The sequence below is a fragment of the Chionomys nivalis genome, chromosome X, assembly GCF_950005125.1.
Source record: "Chionomys nivalis chromosome X, mChiNiv1.1, whole genome shotgun sequence".
NCBI lineage: Eukaryota > Metazoa > Chordata > Mammalia > Rodentia > Cricetidae > Chionomys > Chionomys nivalis.
The window spans coordinates 45253863-45279425 of NC_080112.1; the positions used below are offsets into that span (position 1 = coordinate 45253863).

Genomic DNA, 25563 nt, shown 5'->3' on the forward strand with positions numbered 1-25563 from the left:
TGAAGATGCTGTCTTTTCTTCAGTGTAGGTGTTTTGTATTTTTCAAAGGTCCCTATAGCTGTAATAATGAGTACTTAAATTTGGGTCTTCTACTTGATTCTATTGGTCTATAAATCCATTTTTTGCCAGTACCAGAGAAGTTTTAATTATTCTATTTACATTTTAAGATTATGATAGAATTTCTTCACTTCCTTTTCTTTTATTACATCCCATATACATTCTGTTCTCTCTTTGAAATTCCTAACTTTATTTTTCTGTAATTGTTCTTTCTTATTTGTTTGTTTACTAATATTTTTGAAATAGATCAATATTTCCTGCTCATTCTGTGTAATCTTAATTATGTGTTTCCAAGCTGACTATTTTGTGTTAAATAACCAATTACTCTGCTCCCCCATGGGAAGTTATTATCTCCCAACCTTCATGTACATAAGTGCATAGTTTTATATCTGTACAGTTGAGGCCACATAATGTTTACCTAATCTACTTTGGCATCCATATTGGGGTTGCCATCTTTGATCTGCTGATGGCACTTTGTGGGGATAGCTTCTGATATTACCAGGATAAAGAAACATAGACCAAACTCCCTTATGCTCTGGTACCTTCTATCTTTCTGCTCTCCTTTACACAGTGTTCTCTAAATTTTAAGTATGGGAATGTTTTTACATATATCTATTTTGGCTAGGCTCCACATCTACACCATCTGATTGACTGTGGTTTTCTGCAATTGTTCAATGTGTTGAAAACAGAAGTTTCCTTTATGAGAGGTGAATAGTACACTTTTCCATGAGTATAATCACAAAATTGTGTTTGTTTGTATGGGGGGGAGGTGATGTCATTTTCCTGGTGCTACTGTTAGGGGCTATGCTGCTTTAGGAAAGTGGCAGCTATGCCCTGGTCTGGAAGTCTCAGAGAGAAAGAGCAGGAGCATGGCACTAGCCCATGTCTGAAAGAGTAAGAGAGAGAGAGGCACAGCACATATGCTCCCACCCTTCCAGGAAGTGTCATGGAGAGTGATAGCACAGAAGGGGCCCAGTCCTGGCATGGGAGAGAGAGAGAGAGAGACAGAGAGAGAGAGACAGAGACAGAGAGAGACAGAGAGAGACAGAGAGAGACAGAGAGAGAACATGGCTAGGGTCCTGGCACCAGCCAGGACTCATCAAAGAGAGAGGGAAAGCAACAGTGGTACCAACCTTGGCCTCTAAGCATCAAAGAGACAGGAAACATGTTGGTCACACCATCCCAGGCCAGGAAGTTTTGGAGAGAGAGGGAGTGCTGCAATGGTGACCCAAGCCTCAGAACAGAAGCATCAGAGGTGGAGTACAATGGTTGCTTTGGTGGCCCTGGAGAATCCACAGCAGCAGCTTCCAGAAACTATATTAAGAAGTCCAACTGGAAAGGAACACCTGTTTTCCAGCCAGCATGCAGTGCCATCATCTGTACAAGATACCATACTGCATCAGCAATCACCAGAGCCACAGACCCACCTGCACCAAAAGGAGCAATGACCAGAGTTGTGATTCTGTCTGCATCTGAAGGACCAAACACCTGAGCCTAGGGGCCACCTGCACCTGGAGGAGCAATTGCCTGAAACTCTGCCCTGCTTGCACCTGGAGGAATGATCAATGGAGGAACAGTCACCAGCTACACCAATTGGAGTAAGAGGAACAACCTGAAGCACAGGCTCCACCCCTACCAGCTAGAGGAAGAGATGGGTAGACAATAGTGTAAGAACACATACAACAACAAAAAATTCAATATGGCTCCACCAGAAACCAATCATTCTACATCAGCAAGACCTGAACATCTCAGTGCAGATGAAACAGAAGAAAAGGATCATAAAATAACTTTATGAAGATAATCAAGGCCCATAAAGAATAAATGAAAAATTTCCTTGAAGAAATGGAGGAAAAGACAAAAAAAACATTGGAAGAAATCAGAAAAATCCCTTAAAGAAAACTGAGAAAATTCAATCAATCAGGTGAAGGAAATGGATCAAGATGAAAAAACTGAAGAAGTAATAAAGAAAATACAAACTGAGGGAATTTTGGAAATGGAAAAGCTGAGTAAATGATAAGAAATTAGAGATGCAACCATAAACAACAGAATAAAAGAGATGAAAGAGAGAATCTCAGGTGTTGAAAGTATGATAGAGGAAATAGAGTCATCAAAGAAAATGGTAAATTGAACAAAATTTTAAAACAAAATATCCAGCAAATCTGGGACACCATGAAAAAATCAAACCTAAGAATAATAGGGATAGAAGAATGAGAAGAGCTCAAGGGCACAGGAAATATATTCAACAAGACCATAGAACAAACTTTCCCAACATAAAGATGGACATTCCTATAAAGTATGACACGCTTATGGAACACCAAATAGACTAGACCAAAAAAAAATTCATTTGCCACATGATAATCAAAATATTAAACATTCTGAATAAAGAAAAATATTAAGAGATGTAAAAGAAAAAAAGCCAAGTAATATATAAAGGCAGACCTATCAGAATTGCATCTGATTTCTCAATGGAAACAATAAAAGTCAGTAGATCCTGGAGAAGCATTATGGAGAAACTAAGAGACCATAGATGCCAGGCCATTTCACTATACCCAACAAAATCTTCAATCACCATAGAAGACAAAAACAAGATCTTCCAAGATAGAACTAGATTTAAACATTACGTATGCATGAATCCAGACCTACAGAAAGTACTGGAAGGAAAATTCCAATTGAAAGAAGTTAACTACACCCAGACAAACACAGACAACAGATAATCCAACACCAGCAAATCCCAAAGAAAAGAAAAGCCCAAAATACCACCACCTGATGCAGGACAATTGTCTATATTCTGTCAATTATGTTTTAAATGAATGCTGATTGGCCAGTAGCCAGGCAGGAAGTATAGACAGGACAATCAGACAGCAAGCAGAGGCAGGGCAATGAGAACAGGAGAATTCTGAAAAGGAGGAAGCACATTCTTCCCTGTCCAGACACCAAAGAAGCAAGATGTGACCTGCCCCACTGAAAAAGCTACTGAGCCATATGGCTAACATATACTAGAATAATGGACTATTAGAGTTATAAGACTTAATAAGAAGCCTGAGCTAATGGGCCAATCAGTTTATAACTAATGTAGAATTCTATGTGATTCTTTGGGACCTAATGACTGTGGGAACTGGGCAGGACATAAACCTCAGGCAGCAACCACCAAAAACAAAAACAAAAAAAGGGACAAAATGAGAAAACACACTGGTCATTAATATACATTAATAACAATCCATTCATTTAGCTTATGAAAAGACACAGGCTATAAAAAAGATTCAAAAAAGAATCCATCCTTCTGCTACATACACGATATAGACCTCAACTTCAAAGGTAGATATTACCTCAGAGCAAACAGGTGGAAAAAGATTTTCCTAGGAAATGGACATAAGAAACGAGCTGGTGTAGCTGTCTTAATATCTATCAAAAGAGACTTCAAATTGAAAAAAGTCAGAAGAGATGAAAAAGGCCAGTTAATATTTGAGGCAGGAAAAATCCATCAAGATTAAGTTTCAATTCTGAACATCTATACCCGAAATACAAGAACACCCACATTTGTAAAATAAACATTGCTAAAGCTTAAATCACACATTCAGCCCCACACACTGATAATGGGAGACTTCAACAACCCACCCTCACCACTAGAAAGGTCTACTAGACTGAATCTTAATGGAAACATAAGAGAACTGACAGATGTCATGACTCAATGGACTTAGCAGATATCTATAGAACATTCCACTCAAACATAAAAGATTATACCTTCCTCTCAGCACTTCATGGAACCTTCTCTAAAATTTGCCACATACTCAGTAAAAATGAATCTCAACAGATAGAAAAAAGTGGAGTAACCTCCTGCATCTTATCAAATCAACATGGCTTAAAGTTTGAATTCCACAACAACACAAAATCCAGAAATCCTACACACTCATAAAAACTGAACATTGTATTAGAAAAAGGCTGCTTGTTTGCCCCAGCCAACCAGAACCAAAATAACCACACAGAAACTATATGAATTAAATCACTGCTGGGCCTATTAGCTCTAGCTTCTTATTTGCTGACTCTTACATATTTATTTAACTCATCTCCATTAGTCTGTGCATTACCACAAGGTCATGGCCTACCAGGTAAAGTTTCAGTGTCTGTCTTTGGAGGACTACATGGCTTGTTGCTGACTCTGCCTCCAGTCTCCCAGCATTCAGTTTAGTTTTCTCCACCTATCTAAGTTCTTCCCTGCTATAGTTCTAAAGCAGTCCTTTATTAACCAATAGTGTTCACAGCATACAGAGGGAAATCCCACATTGATTTTGCTCAACTGAATAACCGCTGGGTCAAGGAAGAAGTAAAGAAAGAATTAAAGACTTTCTAGAATTCTATAAAAATGAATGTGCATCATACCTAAACTTATGGGACACTGTGAAGGTAGCACTCCAGAGAAAATTTAGCAGCACTGAATGCCTACATCAAGAAATTGACAAAATCCCATACTAGTAAATTAACAGAATACCTGCAACCTCTAGAACACAAAGAAGCAAACTTGCCCAGGAGGAGGAGAAGGCAGAAAATAATCAAATTGGTAGCTGAAATCAATAAAATAGAAAGAAAGAGAAAATAAAAATGAAACCAAGATTGGGTTCTTCAAGATATTCAACAAGATAGACAAACCCTTATCCAAACTAAACAAAAGGCAGAGAAAGAATATCCAAATTAACAAAATCAGAAACAGGAAGGGGGGGTCATAAAAACAGAGTGAGCACATCCAGAAAATCATCAGGTCATAATTTAAAAATCTGTACTCCACAAAATTAGAAAACTTAAAGGGAATGGATAATTTTCTGAATAAGTATCACTTATCCAATTTAGATCAAGACCGGATAATTAATTCACATACGACTATAACCCCTAAAGAAATAGAAGCAGTCATTACAAATCTCCATACCAAAGAAAGCTCAGGACTAGACTACTTCAGCCTATAATTCTACCAGAACTTTAAAGAAGAGCTAGTACCAATATTTTTCAAAGTATTTCACACAATAAAAAAAAAGGATAATTGCCAAAGTCCTTTTATAAAAGATAGAGAAGTAAAGACCAATCTCCCTTATGAACATTGATGCAAAAATACTAAATAACATACTAGCAAGCCAAATGCAAGAACACATAAAAAAATAATCCACCATAACAAAGTAGGCTTCATTCCACAGATACAAAATTGGTTCAACATATGGAAATCTGTCAATGTTTTCAACCATAAAAACAAACTGAAATAAAAAACATGCAATCATCTCATTAAATGCTGAAAAGGACTTCAACAAAATCCAATGCCCTTCCATGATAAAGGTCTTGTAAAGATCAGTGATACAAAGAACAAATCTAAATATAATAATACCAATTTATAGCAAGTCGACAATCAACATAAAATTAAACAGAGAGCAACTTAGTGAATCCAGTAAAATCAGGAACAAAACAAGGCTGTTAACTCTCTCCATATTTATTCAATATTTTACTCAAAATTCTAATTAGAGCAATAAGAAAACAAAAGAAGATCAAAAGGATGCAAACAGGAAAGGAAGAAGTCAAACTATAAATTTTCATAGATGATATAATAGTATAAATAAGTGATTCAAAAAACTCTACACAGAAAATCCTACAACTGACAAAAATCTTCAGTAATATGACAGGATACAAGATGAACCCCCCAAAAATTCAGTAGCCCTCTTATACAAAACTGAGAGATAGGCTGAGAAAGAAATACAGGGAAACCATGCTTTACTATAGCCACAAATATAAAATATCTTGTGGTAACACACACTAAACAAGTGAAAGACCTGTATGACAGGAACTTTAAGTCTCTAAAGAAAGAAATTGAAGAAGACATCAGAAAATGGAAAGATCTCCCCTGCTCTTGTATAGTTAGGATCAAGATAATGTCAGTCTTACCAAAAGTAATCTACATATTCAGTAATATTCACATCATAATACCAACATAATTCTTCACAGACATTGAAAGAACATTATTCAACTTCACATGGAAAAATAAAATAAAATCTAGGATAGCCAAAACAATCCTAAACAAGAAAATAAGTTCTAGAGGTATCACAATCCTGGACTTCAAACTCTACTATAGAGATAGAGTAATGAAAACAGCCTGGTATTGGCATAAAAACATACAAGAGAACAAATGGAAACAAATCCACAACTCACATATCAATCCACACACCTATGGACACTTTATTTTTGACAAAGAAGCTAAATATATAAAATGGAAGAAAAAGCATATTCAACAAATGTTGCTGGTACAACTGGACATCAACATGCAGGAAAATGCAAATAGATTCATATCTATTGCCATGCAAAAAACGCAAATCCAAATGGATCACAGACCTCAACATAACACCAAACACACTGAACCTCATAAAATAGAAAGTGGGATGTACACTTGAACACATTGGTACACGAGATCACTTCCTCAGTAGCGTAGACATTGCATATAGCATAACAACAGTTAATAATTGGGAGCTCCTAAAACTGGAAAGCTGCTGTAAAGCAATGGTCATGGTCAAAATGATGAAAGGCAGCTTAAAGATTGGGAAAAGAACTTCACCCACCCCATATCAGACAAAGGGCTGATCTCCAAGTTATAATAAGAACTCAATAAATTGGTCATTAAAAAAGGCTTTTCACCTGCAAGATTTTTGGAACCCTGAAACACAGCCTGCTCCAGTGCTGAGAGGACCAGAGCGCCAATGGGGAGTTTTCCTGTTGATGGGCTTTCTTTCTCTCAACCCACCCTGCCCCCAAGCCTGCCTTTTTTGTCTGCGAGGTCCTTAGAACTCTGCAACCCAGTCTGCTTCAGTGCTTATGGAACTTGAGAGGTGAGTCAGCATCCACAAGCCTGGACAGCCAGAAGTCCCGTTCTCTGAGACCTCACCAGTGGGACAGAACCCAGGGGCCCATCCCCACCTCCCGGGCTTTTCTGGCCAGGCAGTGGGGGAATGTTCCTGCTGCTGGGCTTTTCCACAACCCACCCTGCCCCCAAGGCTGCCTTTTCACCTGAGAGGTTCTTGGAACCCTGCAACACAGCCTGCTTCAGTGCTGAGGGGACTTAAGAGAGGGCAGACCAAGAAAAGCTCCCAAGTACTCAGACAACCACAACAAATATTGGACCAAGACACCAAGACACTGCTGGCCTCATTTGAAGGAAGAGATGGGTAGGTGCCAATGCAAGAATTCCTCAAACATCCTAAAAAGAAACATGGGAACACCAGAATCCAGCAGAGGCAGAACAGGAAGACTTGATCATACTAACCAAGAAGAAGTAGAAGAAAATTACTTTAAACATAAATTTATGAAAATGATAGAGACATTTAAAGAGGAAGTTAAAAACTCCCTTAAAGAAATGGAAGAGAAGACAAAAATTTAGAAGAAATTAATAAATTTCTCAAAGATACCCAGGAAAACAAAGAAAAAGCAATCAAACAGTTAAAGGAAATAGTTCAAGACTTGAGGACCGAAATGGAGGTAATAAAGAAAACACAATCTGAGGGATGGCTGGATATGGAAAATCAGGGTAAATGAACAGCAACTACAGAGACAAGTATAACCAACAGAATACAAGAGATAGAAGAAAGAATTTCAGAAAATGAAGATGCTGTAGAGTAAATAAATTCATTGGTCAAAGAAAACACTAAATCCAAGAAGCTCTTAACACAAAACATTCAGGAAATCTGGAACACCATGAAAAGGCAAACCTAAGAATAATAGGGGTAGAAGAAGGAGAACTCCAGCTCAAAGGCACAGAAAATATATTCCACAAAATTATAGAAGAAAACTTTGCCAATGTAAAGAAGGATATACCTATGAAGGTACAAGAAGCTTACAGGACACCAAATAGACTGGATCAAAAAAATCCCCTTTCCATATAATATTAAAAACAGAAAAGATATAGAATAAAGAAATACTACAAAAGCATTTGTTCAACTATGTTCATAGCAGCATTATTTGTAATAGTCAGAACCTGGAAACAACCTAGATGCCCCTCAATGGAAAAATGGATAAAGAAAGTGTGGAATATATACACATTACAGTACTACTCAGCAGTAAAAAACAATGACATCTTGAATTTTGCATGCAAATGGATGGAAATAGAAAACACTATCCTGAGTGAGGTAACCCAGACCTAAAAAGATGAATATGGTATGTACTCACTCATAAGTGGATTCTAGCCATAAATAAAGGACATTGAGCCTATAATTCATGATACTAGAGAAGCTAAATAAGAAAGTGAACCCAAAGGAAACATATACATATCCTCCTGGATATTGGAAGTAGACAAGATTGCCAAGCAAAAATTGGGAACTTGGGGGTGGGGTGGGGTAGGGTAAGGGTAGATGGGGAGAGAAAAGTGAGAAGAGGAGGATGGGGAGAGCTTGGGAGAATGGGAGGGTTGGGATGGATGAAGGGTGGATATGGGAGCAGGGAAGTAGATATCTTAATTAAGGGAGCCATTTTAGGGTTGACAAGCGACTTGACTCTAGAGGGGTTCCCAGGTGTCCAAGGAGATGTCCCCAGCTAGTTCCTTGGACAGCTGAGGAGAGGGAGCCTGAAATGGCCCTATCCTATAGCCATACCGACAAATATCTTTCATATCACCATAGAACCTTCATCTGTCGATGGGTGGAGTTAGAGACAGAGACCCACATTGGAGCACTGGACTGAGCTTCCAAGGTCCAAATGAGGAGCAGAAGGAGGGAGAACAAGGAAGTCAGGACCATGAGGGGTGCACCCACCCACTGAGACAGTGGAGCTGATCTATTGGGAGCTCACCAAGGCCAGCTGGACTGGGACTGAAAAAGCATGGGATAAAACTGGACTCTCTGAACATGGCAGACAGTGAGGGCTGATGAAAAGTCAAGGACAATGGCACTGGGTTTAGATCCTACTGTATGAACTGGCTTTGTGGGAGCCTAGTCTGTTTGGATGCTCACCTTCCTAGACCTGGGTGAAGGGGGAAGGACCTTGGACTTCCCACAGGGCAGGGGACCCTGACTGCTCATGTCAGTGAGACACATCTGCTCCTGTCAGCACCAACTACTTCAAGAGGAAGATAGGCATCAAAGAGGTTCCTTATGAAGTTGGTTAGCCATTTGGGCCTAGAAACTGCTCTTGCTTGGACTGCTTGATGAACTGGACATGCAGGACCCATAAAGAAATAACTGCTGAACTTGCATAAAGATCAGATGATCCTTTGGGGTTCCTCCTACATGAAAATGTCTGCCAGATATTTTGTAGGACACAAAAGAAAGGGACTAACAAACTGCCAATATAGGTGGAACTGTCTTTGAAATTTCCTGCTTCATGGTAGGTCTGCTGGATACTATGGGCATTTAGGCTGAAGATGGATGACCCAAAGGTACAGAAGAATTTTAGTTACTGTCCTGGCAGCAAGATGTCTCTGTCAATTCTGGAGTTTTGGAAGTTGCTTCCAATGTACTTTCTGTTTACTTACATAATATTATAGCCTTCTGGAATCTTTGATGGACATCTAGGTTGCTTCCAGGTTCTGGCTATTACAAATTATGCTGCTATGAACATAGTCGAACAAATGCTTTTGTCATATGATAGGGCATCTCTTGGGTATATTCCCAAGAGTGGTATTGCTGGGTCCAGGGGTAGGTTGATCCCAAATTTCCTGAGAAATAGCCACACTGATTTCCAAAGTGGTTGCACAAGTTTGCATTCCCACCAACAATGGATGAGGGTACCCGTTTCTCACCAACCTCTCCAGCAAAGGCTATCACTGGTGTTTTGATTTTAGCCATTCTGACAGGTGTTTTGATTTGCATTTCTCTGATCGCTAAGGAGGTTGAGCATGACCTTAAGTGTCTTTTGGCCATTTGAATTTCTTCTGTTGAGAATTCTCTGTTCAGTTCAGTGCCCCATTTTTTAATTGGGTTAATTAGAATTTTAATGTCTAGTTTCTTGAGTTCTTTATATATTTTGGATATCAGACCTTTGTCTTTTGCGGGGTTGGTGAAGAACTTCTCCCATTCAGTAGGATGCCTTTTAGTCATAATGACAATGTCCTTTTCTTTACAAAACTTCTCAGTTTCAGGAGGTCCCATTTATTCAATGTTGCTATTATTGTCTGTGCTACTGGGTTTATATGTAGGAAGTGGTCTCCTGTACCCATTTCTGCAGGCTACTTTCCACTTTCTCTTCTTTCAGTTTCAGTGTGGTCAGATATATATTGAGGTCTTTAATCCATTTGGACTTGAGTTTTGTGCATGGTGATAGATATGGATCTATTTTCATTTTCCTACTGGCTGACATCCAGTTATGCCAGCATCTTTTGTTGAAGATGCTTTATTTCTTCTATTGTTTACTTTTAGCTCCTTTGTCAAAAATCAGGTGTTCATAGGTTGTGGCTTAATAACCAGGTAATCAATTCGATTCCAATGTTTGATTTCTCTGTTTTTATGCCAATACCAAGCTGTTTTCATTACTGTAGTTCTGTATGAGAGTTTGAAGTCAGGGATGGTAATGCCTCTGGAAGTTCCTTTATTGTATAAGATTGTTTTGGCTATCCTGGGTCTTTTGTTTTTCCATATAAAGTTGATGATTGTTCTTTCAAGGTTTGTGAAGAATTTTGTTGGGATTTTGATAGGGATTGTGTTGAATTTATAGATAACCATTTTTGCTTTGTTGATTCTACCCATCCAAGAGCATGGGAGATCCTTCCATTTTCTGGTGTCATCTTCAATTTCTTTCTTCAAAGATGTAAAGTTCTTGTCAAATAGGTCTTTTACTTTATTGGTTAGTGTTACCCCAAGATATTTTTTTGCTATTTGTAGCTATCATAAAAGGTGATGTTTGTCTGGTTTCCCTCTCAGCTTATTTATCCTTTGTTTATAGGAGGGCTACTGATTTTTTTAGAGTTGATCTTGTATCCAGCCACATCAGTGAAGTTATTTATCATCTTTAGGAGTTCTTTGGTAGAGTTTTTGGGATCACTGATGTACACTATCATATCATCTGCAAATAACAAAAGTTTAACTTCTTCCTTTCCAATTCGAATCCCCTTGATCTCCTTATGTTGTCTTATTGCTATTGCTAGAATTTCAAGCACTATGTTGAAGGGACATGGAGAGAGTAGATAGCCTTGTCTTGTTCCTGATTTTAGTGGAATGGCTTTGAGTTTCTCTCCATTTAATTTGATATTAGCTGTTGGCTTGCTGTATATTGCTTTTATTATATTTAGATATGGTCCTTGTATCCTTAACCTCTCCAAGATCTTTATCATAAAGGAGTGTTGAATTTTGTCAAATGCTTTTCAGCATCTAAATAAATGATCATGTGGTTTTTTTCTTTTAGTTTATTTATATGATGGATTACATTGACAGATTTTCGTATGTTGAACCAGCCTTGCATTTCTGGGATGAAGCCTACATGATCGTAATAGACATTTTTTTTGAATATCCTGAATATCTATGCCCCTAATATAAAAGCACCCACATATGTAAAAGATACATTACTAGAACTCAAAACACACATCAAACCCCACACACTAATAGTAGGAGACTTCTCACCAATGGACAGGCCAACCAGACAGAAACCTAACAGAGAAATAAGAGAACTAATGAAGGTAATGAATCAAATGGACTTCACAGACATCTATAGAACACTCTATCCAAATAAGAAAGGATATACCTTCTTCTCAGCATCTCATGGAACTTTCTCGAAAATTGATCACATACTTGGTAACAAAGCAAACTTCCACACATACAAAAAAAATTTAGTAACCACCTGTGTCTTATCGGATCACCATGGAGTAAAGTTAGAATTTAACAACAATTCTACCCCCAGAAATCTTACAAACTCATGGAAACTGAATAGTCAACTGAAGCACCCCTGGGTCAGGGAAGAAATAAAGAAAGAAATTAAAGTCTTTTTTGAATTCAACAAAAATAAAGACACAGATACCCAAACCTATGAGACACGATTAAAGCAGTGCCCACATTTAAAAAAAAATGGAGAAAGCTCACATTAGAGACTTAACAGCACAGCTAAAAGATCTAGAAAAAAAAAGAAGCAGCCTCATCCAGGAGGACTAGAAAACTGGAAATAATCAAACTGAAAGCAGAAATCAACAAAATAGAAACACAGAAAACAAACCAAGGACTCAATGAAATAAAGAGCTGATTCTTTGAGAAAATCTACAAGATTGACTATCCTCTATCCAAACTAATCAAAAGGCAGAGAGAGAACATGCAAATTAACAAGATAAGAAATGAAAAGGGGGACATAACAACAGACACTGAGAAAATTCAGAGAATCATTAGGTCTTACTACAAAAGCCTATATGCCACAAAGTTGGAAAATGTAAAAGAAATGGACTTGTTTTTAGATAAATACCATATACCAAAATTGAATCAAGACTATGTGCACGATCTAAATAGAACTATAAGTCGTGAGGAAATAGAAGCTGTCAAAAAAAAAAACCCATCCCAACCAAAAAAAGCCCAGGACTAGTTGGTTTTAATGCACAATTTTACCAGAACTTCCAAGAAGAGCTATACTCCTTAATGTGTTTCACATAATAGAAACAGAAGAGTCACTGCCAAACTCTTTTTATGAAGCTACAGTTACCCTAATATCAAAACCACACAAAGACTTAACCAAGAAAAAGAATTACAGACCACTCTCGCTCATTAACATCCATGCAAAAATCCTCAATAAAATACTGGCCAACCAAATTTAAGAACACATAAAAAATATATCCATTGCAAAACATATTTATTGCTTTTTGAAACATTTTATTTAAGCATTCAAAAAGTAAGAAGAGATCATAGATCATAACCAGGGAAAGAAAAGGTAAGTCAGCAATTTTGTATGTTTTATCCAGACTTTACAGGTTAGGGGAAAATCCATTAAACAAGAAATGGTGATTTGTATGTGATACTGATTCCATGGTCAAGAGAATATGATGCATAATTCTCATTCTGTTGTCATCTGTGCAGACATGAAAGCAAAAATTAAAACATGATTGAACAGCAAAGTTTTTGTCCTTGAGAATGTATGAATGCAAACTTAAATATAACAATACAGAGTATAGAGAATGGATTGTACATAAACAGTTTATTTCTTAGAAGTCACCAATACCTTGCACTTGGGATTCTATAGGAGTATGTTCAACAGAGAATAATGACATTCTGTGACATACATGAAAATTTATATTGAGAGGTGTCAAAGATTATACTGAAAGCATCAACATCTATTTAAAAATAATACATGTACAAAACTGACAAATAATAGCCCACAATCGTAAAGAAAGAAAGATTTGTTAAATACATGCCACATTCTCTTGATGGAATATTCCTCATATAAAAATGTTAGCAATTCTGAAGAAGATAAAAGTCCTTCATACTGATTTATGAATAAACATATTCTATCATTCATTTCTGTAACTATAAGATATTCAGCCTTAAAAGACAAATAATATTCTATCTTAATTTTGCCTAATTTGAATTCATGTTTTCCTTTGTAACATACTTATTTCTATTTTTTATGTAATAAGCACAAATCTATTGAAGTATCAAGATGGTTAGTCAATGCTTTTTTTTCTACTCACCTAAAGAAGGTCATTATTTAGGACAATTATCTGTAAAAGAACATGTATTGGGTAAGGAGTGACATAAATGTTCTGATATGAATATTAGAACAGCTTCACAAGGATTATTTATGGAAAAAGCAACTGAAAGATTGCATATGACTAGATTTATTCCAAATCAGAAACTTACTGACTAGATAGATAAATAGATGGATAGACTAAGTATGTTTATATACTTATATATTTATGAATATAAATCAATGTACATATATGAATAAATATGTATCTATGTATTTAGAAATGCTATGGACATAATAATAAATACTGAGGTTACCTGTAGCCAGAACATCTTGAATGTTTTCTCTTGGAATGTTCTGGACCTTAGCAAATTCCTCAATTTTTTCATACTGTTCAGGAGTCAAAGGCTGACCTTTTCCTATATTGTATAATGGACAATGTTAAAGATATGTTCAGTAGAATTCTTCAGAAATTACATTGCTTCCTTAGTATCTGAACTGCTCCAATTTCGTCTATCCTGGGTGGGTCAATACAGGCAAAAATAATTTTCCCCAAATTCCATGAACACATTTAATAAAGTCTAAATGGTTGTATGACATCACTTTTCAGTATTCCATGATATATTAAAAAAAAACTTCTCTAGAGAGTTCACTCATCTCAATCCTACCCACTTTCAAAAACATGACCCTAGAGAGTCATGGATGCCTGTCAATGGAATCCTCACATTTCTTCCAAGTCTATAACCTAGAGTTTATGTTTTAATTTAGTACACACTTTTTCAAAAGACACTCAAAATGGTTTGAACTTTGGAAAAATATTTGTTCCTTTTTCCTGTGAGGAAATATGAACATAAACACTTCCAATGACCTCGCTCATCACCCTAAATCTTCAATGACCACGATACTCAAATTACAATATAATTTAAAAGTTGGTCCACAAAGCAATCAGATTGTTATATAGTGCCTGGGAGTTTGGAAATACCATGATACTGTATTTGGAGGATGAATCTGACTTAATCCTTATTTGCTGGATGATAATTTTGTTACTATTTAAAAAAAACCCACTACCATTCTTACCATAAACATAAATCATGTTTGTAGTCTGACCAGTTCTATCCACATTATGATTGGCAAAGATTGTAAACTCTGGTGTTATATACACAGGTCCGAATGTATTGTCACCTTCAACTGCAATAAAAGAAACATTTCAAAATGAGTGTCCCTCATCTTTCTACTTTGTTTGATGTCACCTGTTGACTAAACATTATTATTTACTGCAACTCTATCAATCACCTCTAATTCATTATAATATGACAAATGTGTGCAAAGATATTCCTATAGTAATTAATTTTGCCCATCCTATCATAATACTCTTTAAACCTGATAATGAATCCTAGGTACAGATGCTTTCATTTTTCTCTGAATTCATCATGTCAAGACCTATGGAATCACTCTGTTGGGTATTCCTTCCCCTTTCAACCAGATCTAAAAGATCACTTATCAATTTCCCAAAAGTATAAAACTTTGGTGTCATACCATGGTAATACATGGTGGGCAAATGAATATATACACAAAAGAGACTGTAGTAATGAGAAATATACACAAAAGTTTTCATCTTGTATGATTATTGATGGAAAAGATATAAGAATGAACATGTCAAATTTATTAGACATTCATAGTGTATATGTGTCTGTCTCTGTGTGTGAGTGCTCTATGTACATATACCTTTCTCTCCATCTCTCTCCAGGTGTGTATGTGTGTGTGTGTATGTGTGTGTGTGTGTGTGAGAGAGAGAGAGAGAGAGAGAGAGAGAGAGAGAAGGAGAGAGAGTCTTTAAATTTATACTTACTGACACTGATTAAATGATAAAAGTTGTTCACAAGGAAATAAAAGTATTTTGTGATCTGAACATTTTCAATTACAGGACTGCCTTTTAATATCCATGTAAAGTTTAGGAAACAATAGACTTTCCAGAAGTATGTGCACTCCATTCATTTAAGATCAAACCAAAAGGCACTCCAGTTATAATTCAAGTGAACATTGTTGCTATTAATCTAGCAATTTTTTAAAAATTGAGTCAGTCTGAAATTTTTAAACAGACTTTCCCCTAACTGCTTTGCAAAATTGTGGTTATCATCCAATGATCTAAATATTATGATCTTAACAAAATATGAGAAAAGGAATCTTTAAAATGGTACTGTTAATTTTAATCCTCTATTAATCCAGGTTGATAGAAAATGACTGTGAGTACTTGATAGCCTGAGGCTATAAGTTTACAAATATGTTTGAGGCATGAGAGACTTATTATTGAGTGTTAGGCCTGTCCAATAACAACCAAGATACTGTATGAAAGAAAAGACACTGGATATTATCTAGAAGTAAATTTTCATGCAGGAAACTATTTGGAGATGTTTTGTTAGCATTACTCACATCTTCAGGTAATAGTGTTCTTCTCCATGTAAACTTCAGAATACCTACAATGTACTCTGACTTTGTACCATATCTCAGTTGGTTGGAAGGGTTGATAAATTTCAAAGAAACCAAAATGGTTCTAGATTTATGTACCTATGGGTGGCTGAAGTGTCAGCTTGTATGTGCATACCCACAACGCTTTCATTCAGAGAAAGCTCCCAAATCCCATACTTACACTGTGCAATGTACTTGCCATCTTCTTGCCTATTCCCAGTGACTTTGGTCTTTGTACATTGGCCATTCGTCCTAAAAAATTAAACAGAGTAACGATTGTTTATTCTTTATAACATTGTAATTTGTATTAAAGACCTTCAAGTGTTTTAGAGAACCTGATGAATAGTATACAGAGCTGAAAGAGAAGTATCTATGCTTACCTCAGTTTTCCTAATTCTTGTTTAGAAAATATCATTCTGTTTGTAATTATGTACATAACTTATTTTATTTGAGTCAATTTTAACAAGTCCTATGAAGGCTGTGATTTCTTCCTTATCCGATTTAACTGAGTATGATTTTTAATATGTTAATTCTCTTGTTTTAGTCCAACAATAAGTACATTGAAATATATGATTGTGTTTTAAGTGATTTTATGTGTAACCTAAATCTTATAATTGTATCTAAAATATCAGAATGATTTAAAGCATTTGAAGTTCTTATGGTATTATGCACTCATTCATTGAACATTGTCATCCAGATAGCAGAGAGAGAATCTCTGAATCTAGAGCATCAGATACAGTACTTTACAAATTAGATTTATCAAAGATGGGTGAAGAAGACGTTTTTATGACATTATTGACTGAATAACATAGCATGTGTGTCTTTGAACCAAATGCTCACACATACTTTTAAATTAATATAAATGATATTCTTAGAGTCTCCTGCATATAATATTAAAGCATGAAATTTAAGCACAGGCCTCCAACCTGGAGAATTTCTAAGGAAACAATAAAGGAATTGGAGACAATATCTAATTTCTGTGTTGTGTCCAGAGCTAACCCATTAGGGAATAACATAATCACATTTATGACAACAAGACCTTCAATTTCATGACCAGAAACAGAACATTGGCCTGCAAATTTAACAAGATGAAATTTGTAAAATGTAAATAGTCTTCTAAGTTTACATGGTTGACAATTTGCTTACTTGATATAAAATGTGAATTCCAATCTATTACATGTCTCTTTACAAGTAAGTTCACGAAGGTAGATTCTCAGAGGTCTTCCTTCCTCTATCTTTTCCACATTGTCAGCAGCAATGGCAACAGTAACCCACTTTCCATCAATCTGAAAAAACAGCAAAGGACATTGGAATGTGAGTTGGTATCAAATCTATGATCCCAGTACTTGGAAATACATAAAATAACTAGAAACATAAATCAATAATATTTTCTTTATTAGTTAAAAATTATGGTTCTAGGGATGTAGAATAACACAGGGTACATCATGAGACCTTTTGGAATTACTCATGTGCTGTCCTCTTAAGCTCTGAAATTCAACCTGTAATTTCCTTAGTTCATTTGTTTCATCTTAGAAAAATCTGATTGAAAAAGTCACATGAGTGAAAGTCAGAAGTGAATATGGACGTGCATGGACAAACTGAATGACACATCACATCCACAGAAATATGCTGTTGAAGAACATCAAAACTGTTCACAGACCAAATGAATTTACCTCAGCATGAGCCAGACCAAATGACAAAGCCAGCAGCAGAAACTTTACCATGGTGGAGCCTGCCTTTGCTCTTCTGCAGAAGCTCAAAGTAAGATATTGATTGTGGAGGAACTGAACTGACAAAGCTTTTTATACAGTTAGAGGGAGTTTCATGGAATCAACCAATGGTTCTGCATGACAACAACTTGGATATGTCCAGTGTTTCTACTTTTACCCTCTTGAACAGTATATGATCTCATATTCCTAAACTAATACAGTTAGACCAAATGTCAGGTTTTGTGGGTATGGTTAATTGAGTGTTCCTGGCAGAAAGATCTATCCCTGTCAGTGCATTAAAGCAATTGTTTTGCCTCCAGAATTATACTGGTGGGTAAAGGTCACAATGCATATGCATATGTCCTATAGGATTCATTTAAAACCATGGAACGTGCTTTAAAATGCATTCTGAATCTAAGTATAATACTGTGCAGTTAAATGAATTTAAAATTGTAGCCTGTACTATATGAGCCAAAGCAACCACACTATTAGAAGATAAGTTGGTAACACTAAAGAAGGATTTCATATATAGATATTGATATGTCCTTTGCTATGTTTAAATCTTCCCATATATTGAGTACTTTATTCTTCTAGTAAACTGAATTCGATGGTTGTAACAGAGAACTTCAAGAGATATCACCAATGTTTAACTGTTTAACTAATTGAAAAATGCTGCTAGATGTCTCCTGGCAATAAATATTGGGATCATTAATCAAAATAAATGAAATCAAGTGAAACAATCTATAAAAAATAATGTTCAAAAAACTGCAAAATGTGCAAATAGACTCTGCTCTAAATATGATTACGTATCATAAAGCAAGGCCCCTTCCTGCCCAGTTGACTTTTTACACATCAAATCCAAGGTCTGTGTTGTGCTTAGGCATAGGATCTTGTCATCCAATTCTAGGGACACCCAAGGCTATCAGGATTCTGGAGTGCCTTTTTATCCTCTAGGACTTCCCTTTCTGACACATGGAATAACCTACAGTTAGAATTTTAGTATTTTTTGTTGAAAATTGATAATTACTCATGACACCTTTATAAAAAATTAGTTGGTCCTTTATGACACTTTCTTTAAATTATAACCTATTATTTTCTCTACTTTTTCTAAATTTGAGATTATAGCATAATCACATGATTCTCCACTCCCCTTTCTTCCCTCTAAACCTTCCAATATGTACTTTCTTCATCTCTTTCAATTTTGTGGACTATTTTTTCACTAAATGTTGTGCATATGAGTGCAAGTTTGCAAGTGAGTCCTTAACAGTTATCCGAAGATTTGGAACTGGGAATAACAGAAGAGACCTAATATGCCACATTTGCTTTTTAGATCTGTGCTGGTTAAATAAGTAGGATCTTTTATATTTCCTGCCATTTGCCTGCATATGTCATGATTTCAATTTTCTTTACAATGGAATACTTATAATATTGTTTACATGCATCACTATTTCATTATCTATTAGATAGCCGTAGAACATTTAGGTTGTTTCTATTTTCTAGTGGTTGTGAATAGAGTAGCAATGAATGCGCATGGGAAAATACAGGTTAAGGAGAATATCAAGTCATTTCGGCATATTCCAAGGAGCTGTATAACTGAATCACATGGTCCATATTTAGTTTCAGAAAACTATGTATTCTCCACACTGTTTCAAGAGTTAATATACAAATTTGCAATACTAGCAAAAGATGTATCTGGTCTTCTTGTTCTGTCTCTCTCTGTGTCTCTGTTTCTCTCTCTCTCCTCTCTCTCTCTCTCTCTCTCTCTCTCTCTCTCTCTCTCTCTCTCTCTGTGTGTGTGTGTGTGTGTATCTGTCTCTCTCAATGTCCCATGTCCATTTTGACTGGACTGTCACTTCTCTCATACTTTGTGTGTTAAACGTGTCATATATTCTGGATATTTAGTCACAGCTAGTATGTTTGCTTACGCTGGACATAAACTAGCCATTTCCTATGTGCTGGAGGTTATGGAAGGGAATGTGTCTCATGGGATTATACATTTCATTTCTGATCTATGGACCAGTGATAGGTTGGGGTAGGAAGAACATTGTCCAGCCCTATTCTTTCTACTTGTAAGTCCATTAAGGCCCAAGTGTTAGTTCCAAAGCTAAGGGAACACATATAACCATGAATAAACTTATAGGGTCACAGATAAACTTAAAAAATAAATAATAGTGTGAAAGGGAAGTGTTGGGTGTGGGAGGATACTCGACAGAATTGAGATGACATCAGAGAAAGAATTATCAGAATGTTTTATATGTATGGGAAATCATCAACAAACAATTTAAAGTCATGTTACTGGAGATATCCATGACAAGTGATTTGAACACAGAAAAGAAATATTTTTGAGTATGGAAGGAAATGGGTTGCGCTGGCACATTATGTAGATTCATGTTCATAGTCCTGGGCTTTAGCTGCATGCACTCTCTTCAACGAAATACTTCAACCCTGACCCATGACCCAATCTTCTGTTTAGTGACACTTGTGGAATGTGCATTTTCTCCAAATTTTAGAAATATAAAAATAACAGTGGAGTTCAGCGGTGGTGGAACACACCTTTAGTTCCAGCATTCATCAGATTGAGGCAAGTGAATGTTTGTGAGTTCAAGACCAGCCTGTTTTACACAGAGAGTTGCAGGACAGGATACAAACCTACACAGAGAATCATCCCTGTCTAAAAAATCCAAAAAATAAAATAAAGTAACAGTGGAATGAACAGTAGCTCTCATTCTTTCTTCATGTGCTTTTATTTTCTGTAACCATTCAATAAGAATGAGTGGAGACTCCACTTCATAATCCAGCTACAGACTGATGATGTGCTTCTCTCTGCTGACCTTTTCAAACCAAGTGGATGATTGACTGACTAGTGTTTTACAAGAAATAAGCTGCTGTATTTCTTGGCTTGATGCTCAGGATCAATGTGAAAATAGGCAGGCACCTATTTGACATAATTGCCTCCAGCATTTTGGCAATACTCAGTCACTGGGCACAGATACATTGCCATATATGTGTCATGGTTTCCACTGGAAGTTTTATTTTATATTATCAGAAGGAATAAGGGACTTGTTAAATGATTACTCTATTTCATTATTTTCTATAGCCCTCTTTTCAAATCATTTATATAGCTGCATTTTATTAATATTAGTGATTTTGCTACACATTTTGAATACATGTGTTTTTCCAATACTATTTTTAATATTCTGAATATCTGTGTTGTTATAAATAAGTATCTTCTCAATATATGAACTTTCTATCAATTATTTCTTCAGTGTATCTCAAAGTCCCAAATATGTAAATTCTGACTGATTTCACCTCTATCCCTTTCTCTCCCTCTCTTTCCCTATCTCTGTCTCTCTTTGTCTGACTATCCATCTCTATCTGATTCCTAAGGCAATGCAGAATGATGACTTTTCCAAAAACATTTTCCTTTCTTTTATATCCAAAATTTGAAAGCTTCAAGAGATAAGTACTCCTAAATACTTTCTAGCTTTGCCTCTTAAATATAGTAATCCTGCATTTTCCTGGATGTAACTCTAGGTCCTGTGAAAAATGACTCAGGAGTTACACACATTCATTTTCCTGAACAATAAATGCATTGTAAGGAGTGACTTTTTTTTTTACTGAAATGTTTATGAAAATTCTCCTGTAAAGAATGTCCTCCAGCAATATTCTCCTTGATATTTTTAATGAAATTGTTGGTATTTTAGTATCTCCAAATTAATAAACATTTTTGGACCCTGATAATTTGTAAAAGAGCTGTGCTTTTTGTTTAATACACACCATGGTATAAACATCCCCAAAATGAATCAACCATGTTGACTCAGAAAATCAATACTGTTTAAATTTCTGTTGAGTGACAAATAGAGTGCCCAACCTTAAGTAGTGCTTTTAGTTTAGGATTCTTGCATCATCAAATTCAATTATCATCATCCATTCAGGTTGACATCAAATTGGAAAAGATTTATTTTATTATTAGTAACCATTACTAATATTTTGAGATCAATAAATATAATTTATATTATTTATTATTATTCATTATTTACAATAATATAACTAATAATTATTCCTCTATTATTATTTTATTATATAGATATAAATAATTTGCATTGGTATAAATCTTGATTTATAGATACAAATTTAAGGTCAATTTTGTTGTATGTATGTGTATTTCTGATCTTGATTAAGGTATTGTGATTGTGTCGTTCATTTAAAAATGTAATGAGGAGCAGAAGGAGGGAGAACATGAGCAAGGAAGTCAGGACGACGAGGGGTGCACCCACCCACTGTGACAGTGGAACTGATCTGTTGGGAGCCCACCAAAGCCAGCTGGACTGGGACTGAATAAGCATGGGTTGAATCTGGACTCTCTGAACATGGTGGACATTGAAGGCTGATGAGAAGCCAAGGACAATGTCACTAGTTTTCGATCCTAATACATGAACTGGCTTTGTGGGAGCTTAGCCTGTTTGGGTGCTCACTTTCCTGGACATAGATAGAAGTGGGAGGACCTTGGTCTTCCTGCAGGGCAGGGAATTTGGACTGCTCTTCAGTATCAAGAGGAAGGGGTAATGGAGTGGGAGGAGGAGAAGAGGAGTGGGGATGGGGGAGGGGAGTGGGGGAAGGGGGCCATATGTGGGAGGAGGGGGAGGGAAATGGGAAACGGGGAGGAGGCAGAAATTTTAATTAAAAAAGAATAAAATAAAAAAATAAATAAATAAAATTTAAAAAAATAAAAATAAAAATGTAATGTAGAATTAGGAAATATAGGTTGTTAATGGATAATCATTGACAATATTCAAGCTTGTAGTCATGTTAGTAACATTTTCTAGATATATAGAGATATATTTTAGTTAGGTAGGCATTTTTCATATCTTTCAAAGACTACAGACTATGGCATTTAAAATGTTTTAATAACTTAGGACTTTTCATGACATTGAGACACGTCTGCTCCTGGCAGTACCAATCTACTTCAAGAGGAAAATGGGCTTCTTATCGAAGAGGCTCCCTATGGAATTGGTTAGCCATTTGGGCAAGAAAATGCTCTTGCCTGGACTGATGCATAAATTAGACATGAAGAACCCACAGAGAGATGAATGCTGAACTTGCCTAAAGGTAAGATGATCCTTTGGGTTTCCTGTTTCATGAAAGAGTCTGTGAGATATTCTGCAGTACACAGAAGAAAGTGACAAAACTGTCTTTAAAATTTCCTGCTTCATGGAAGTATCTGCTGGATACTATCAGCCTGTAGGCTAAAGATGGATCCCCCAACAGTACAGAAGAACTTTGGGTGACTGTCCAGGCAGTGAGATGTCTCTGTCAATTCTAGAGTTTTGGAAGTTGTTTATAATGCACTTCCAGTTTATATAGGTAATATTATATCCTTCTGAAGTCTTTGATAGAGTTTGAAGAATAGATAGATATTCATAGTTTTCCTTTGTTATAATAAAAGATAAAATAGATATAAATATTGTAACTGTAATTCTTGCTTGATAACTGTTTTGTTATATGTAATTTTACTATGTTAAAGTTAAAGCATTTTTGTTTAAACAAAAAAGGGGAAATGGTGTATGAGTTCCTTCTGTTTGTGTGTTGCTTTCATTGGGTAATGAATAAAGAAACTGCCTTGGCCTAGTTGATAAGACAGAACTTAGGTAGACAGAGTAGACAGAACTGAATGCTGGGAAGAAGGGCAGAGTGGCAGATGCCATGGATCTCCTGCCTGAGATGGACTCTGGTTACAATCTTGCCGGTAAGCCACAGTCACATGGCAATATACAGACTAATAGAAATGGATTAAATTAAGATGTAAGAATTTACCAATAAGAAGTTAGAGCTAATGGGTCAGGCAGTGTTTTAATGAATACAGTTTTTGTGTGATTATTTCTGGTGTAAGCTAGCCGGGTGGCCAAGATGGAACAATGGGACCCCTCTCCATGCAGCACTTCCCCATAATTTTTTATGATTCTTCTTATCTCTGTGTTTTTATTTTCAAAATTTATATGGCAGGAACCATAATCAGAAGACATAGCACTGGGAAAAGGGTGTTGTTGGGAGTTACTCAATTGAAACTATGTATATATGGAAATACTTTAAACAGTCTTAAAAACATGTAATGAAAAATAAAAGTAAATAGTCCTCAACAAAGAAAAAAACAACATAGTGAATATTAGATGATTCTAATGAATTACAGTCAAGTCACATATTGTCCTGATGCAAAATATATGAAGTTCAGTGATCTGTTATATTAGAAAGAAAATCCAAACAGAAATGTCATTGTGTTCTTTATATATATCATATGCTGTTCTATTACATTTTATTGTTTTCAAGTGTCATCAACTTACATTATTTTCCCTCTTCATTTCCTTCCTTGAGCCTCTCACACCTACCCAAATGTAAACATCATTTCTATACTCACCCACTCAACATCAGATCTTTTTACTTAAATTATTACTGATACACACATACATACATATATATATGTACATACAACCTGAGGAGTGCTATTTTCTTCTTTGTGTATATATGGTTTCAGGACTTACTACTCTGCATTGAACAACCAATCACAGTTCCACTTTTCCCTGGGTGAATCTAATTTTCCTTATTCACACACTCGTTAGATATTTGTGGTCATTGTTCAGAACTGGGATTCTGAATAAATTTGCCCTTTTGTGTAATATTGCCATTGATATTGACATTTTCCCATTTTTATTTCTACAGTCTTACAGAGAATATGCCACAGCAGAATTCTTGATACTCTGGCTTTTAGTATCATTCTACACCCGCTTCAGAGATGTTCCCTGATCCCTGTATGCTGAGATGTAGACTTATATATTGGGATCTGGCTCCAACAATCTGTTCTTGTCTACTTCATGCACATGTGTGGGTTTCGGGGATGGTTTCCATTTGAAGTAAAAAGAAGCTCTACTCAATAGGGAGATCTACTTACACGTATCTCTGGTTATAAAGATAAAGGAGGGTATTGTGCTAGTCTAGCAAAGTTGTTGTAGTAGAACCTTTTTAAAACTCTATGACCTCACTAATCCTGGGCACTTAACAAGGTTTCCAGTACTAAGAATGATTTGCCTCCTGTTGTGCTGTCCTTGAGTCCTAAGAGACAACTATTGGTTGTCACTAACATAAATGTCACTTCTTGCACCTTTTTACCTAGCTTGAAATGCTTCTATTGTCATTCTTCATAGTTGCTTCATCTGGGAAGAGTTGTTTGTTTCCCCTCTTTAGCATGCTAAATAGTATTTTCTGGAACAAGGGAAGAAAAGCAACAAGAAAAAAAAATTAGGATCTTGATTTCAGGTGGATTATGTCAGTCCTGTGTCCTGAGTGTACAGTAACTTCAGCCATAAAGACCCATCCACAACCTCTGAGATGCAAAGAAGTTCAAAATAGAGAATTTATATTGTTTTGGCAGTAACATTGTCAACATGACAAATCATTCAAAAGAAGTTTTGTCATTCTTGATAATACCTATTTCTTAGTCTATCATTGCTGTGGAGAGTCTATCAGCCCAAGTGGCTTAACTTCTTTTAAGATACAAATTTCTAAGCACATGTATATGTATGTACTTGTAATCATATGTATTCAGTATAAATTTAGGTAAATATAAAATATAAATACAAAATAAAATTTAAATATGATCCCTCGAGGATTCATCAAATGTCTTTGCTTTTATTTTGCCTTCCTGACCCATTATCCTGTTGTATTAAATTATCTCCCT

General features: G+C 35.9%; 1 protein-coding gene across 1 annotated transcript; it reads right to left on the bottom strand.

The window, feature by feature from the left end:
* Window positions 1–1551: 1551 nt before the first annotated feature.
* LOC130868353 (odorant-binding protein-like) lies at window positions 1552–17849 on the bottom strand. Its single transcript, XM_057760606.1, has 6 exons — window positions 17799–17849; window positions 17272–17411; window positions 16307–16377; window positions 14737–14847; window positions 13977–14078; window positions 1552–1607 (listed from the first exon to the last, which is right to left on the bottom strand). The coding sequence occupies exons 1-6, from the start codon at window positions 17847–17849 to the stop codon at window positions 1552–1554; spliced, it is 531 nt and encodes a 176-aa protein (XP_057616589.1).
* Between the last annotated feature and the right edge of the window lie 7714 nt (window positions 17850–25563).

What these genes read in the sequence shown, in the direction of transcription:
- LOC130868353 (XM_057760606.1), bottom strand. Translation starts at nt 17,849, where the DNA reads ATGGTAAAGTTTCTGCTGCTGGCTTTGTCATTTGGTCTGGCTCATGCT. An exon ending in TGGCAAGTACATTGCACAGT is followed by an intron (nt 14,848 to 16,306) that starts GTAAGTATGGGA and finishes CTTTTATTGCAG; the next exon opens with TTGAAGGTGACAATACATTC. An exon ending in TCAAGATGTTCTGGCTACAG is followed by an intron (nt 1,608 to 13,976) that starts GTAACCTCAGTA and finishes TCATTCCTCCAG; the next exon opens with GTGCAAGCAGGGCAGAGTTT.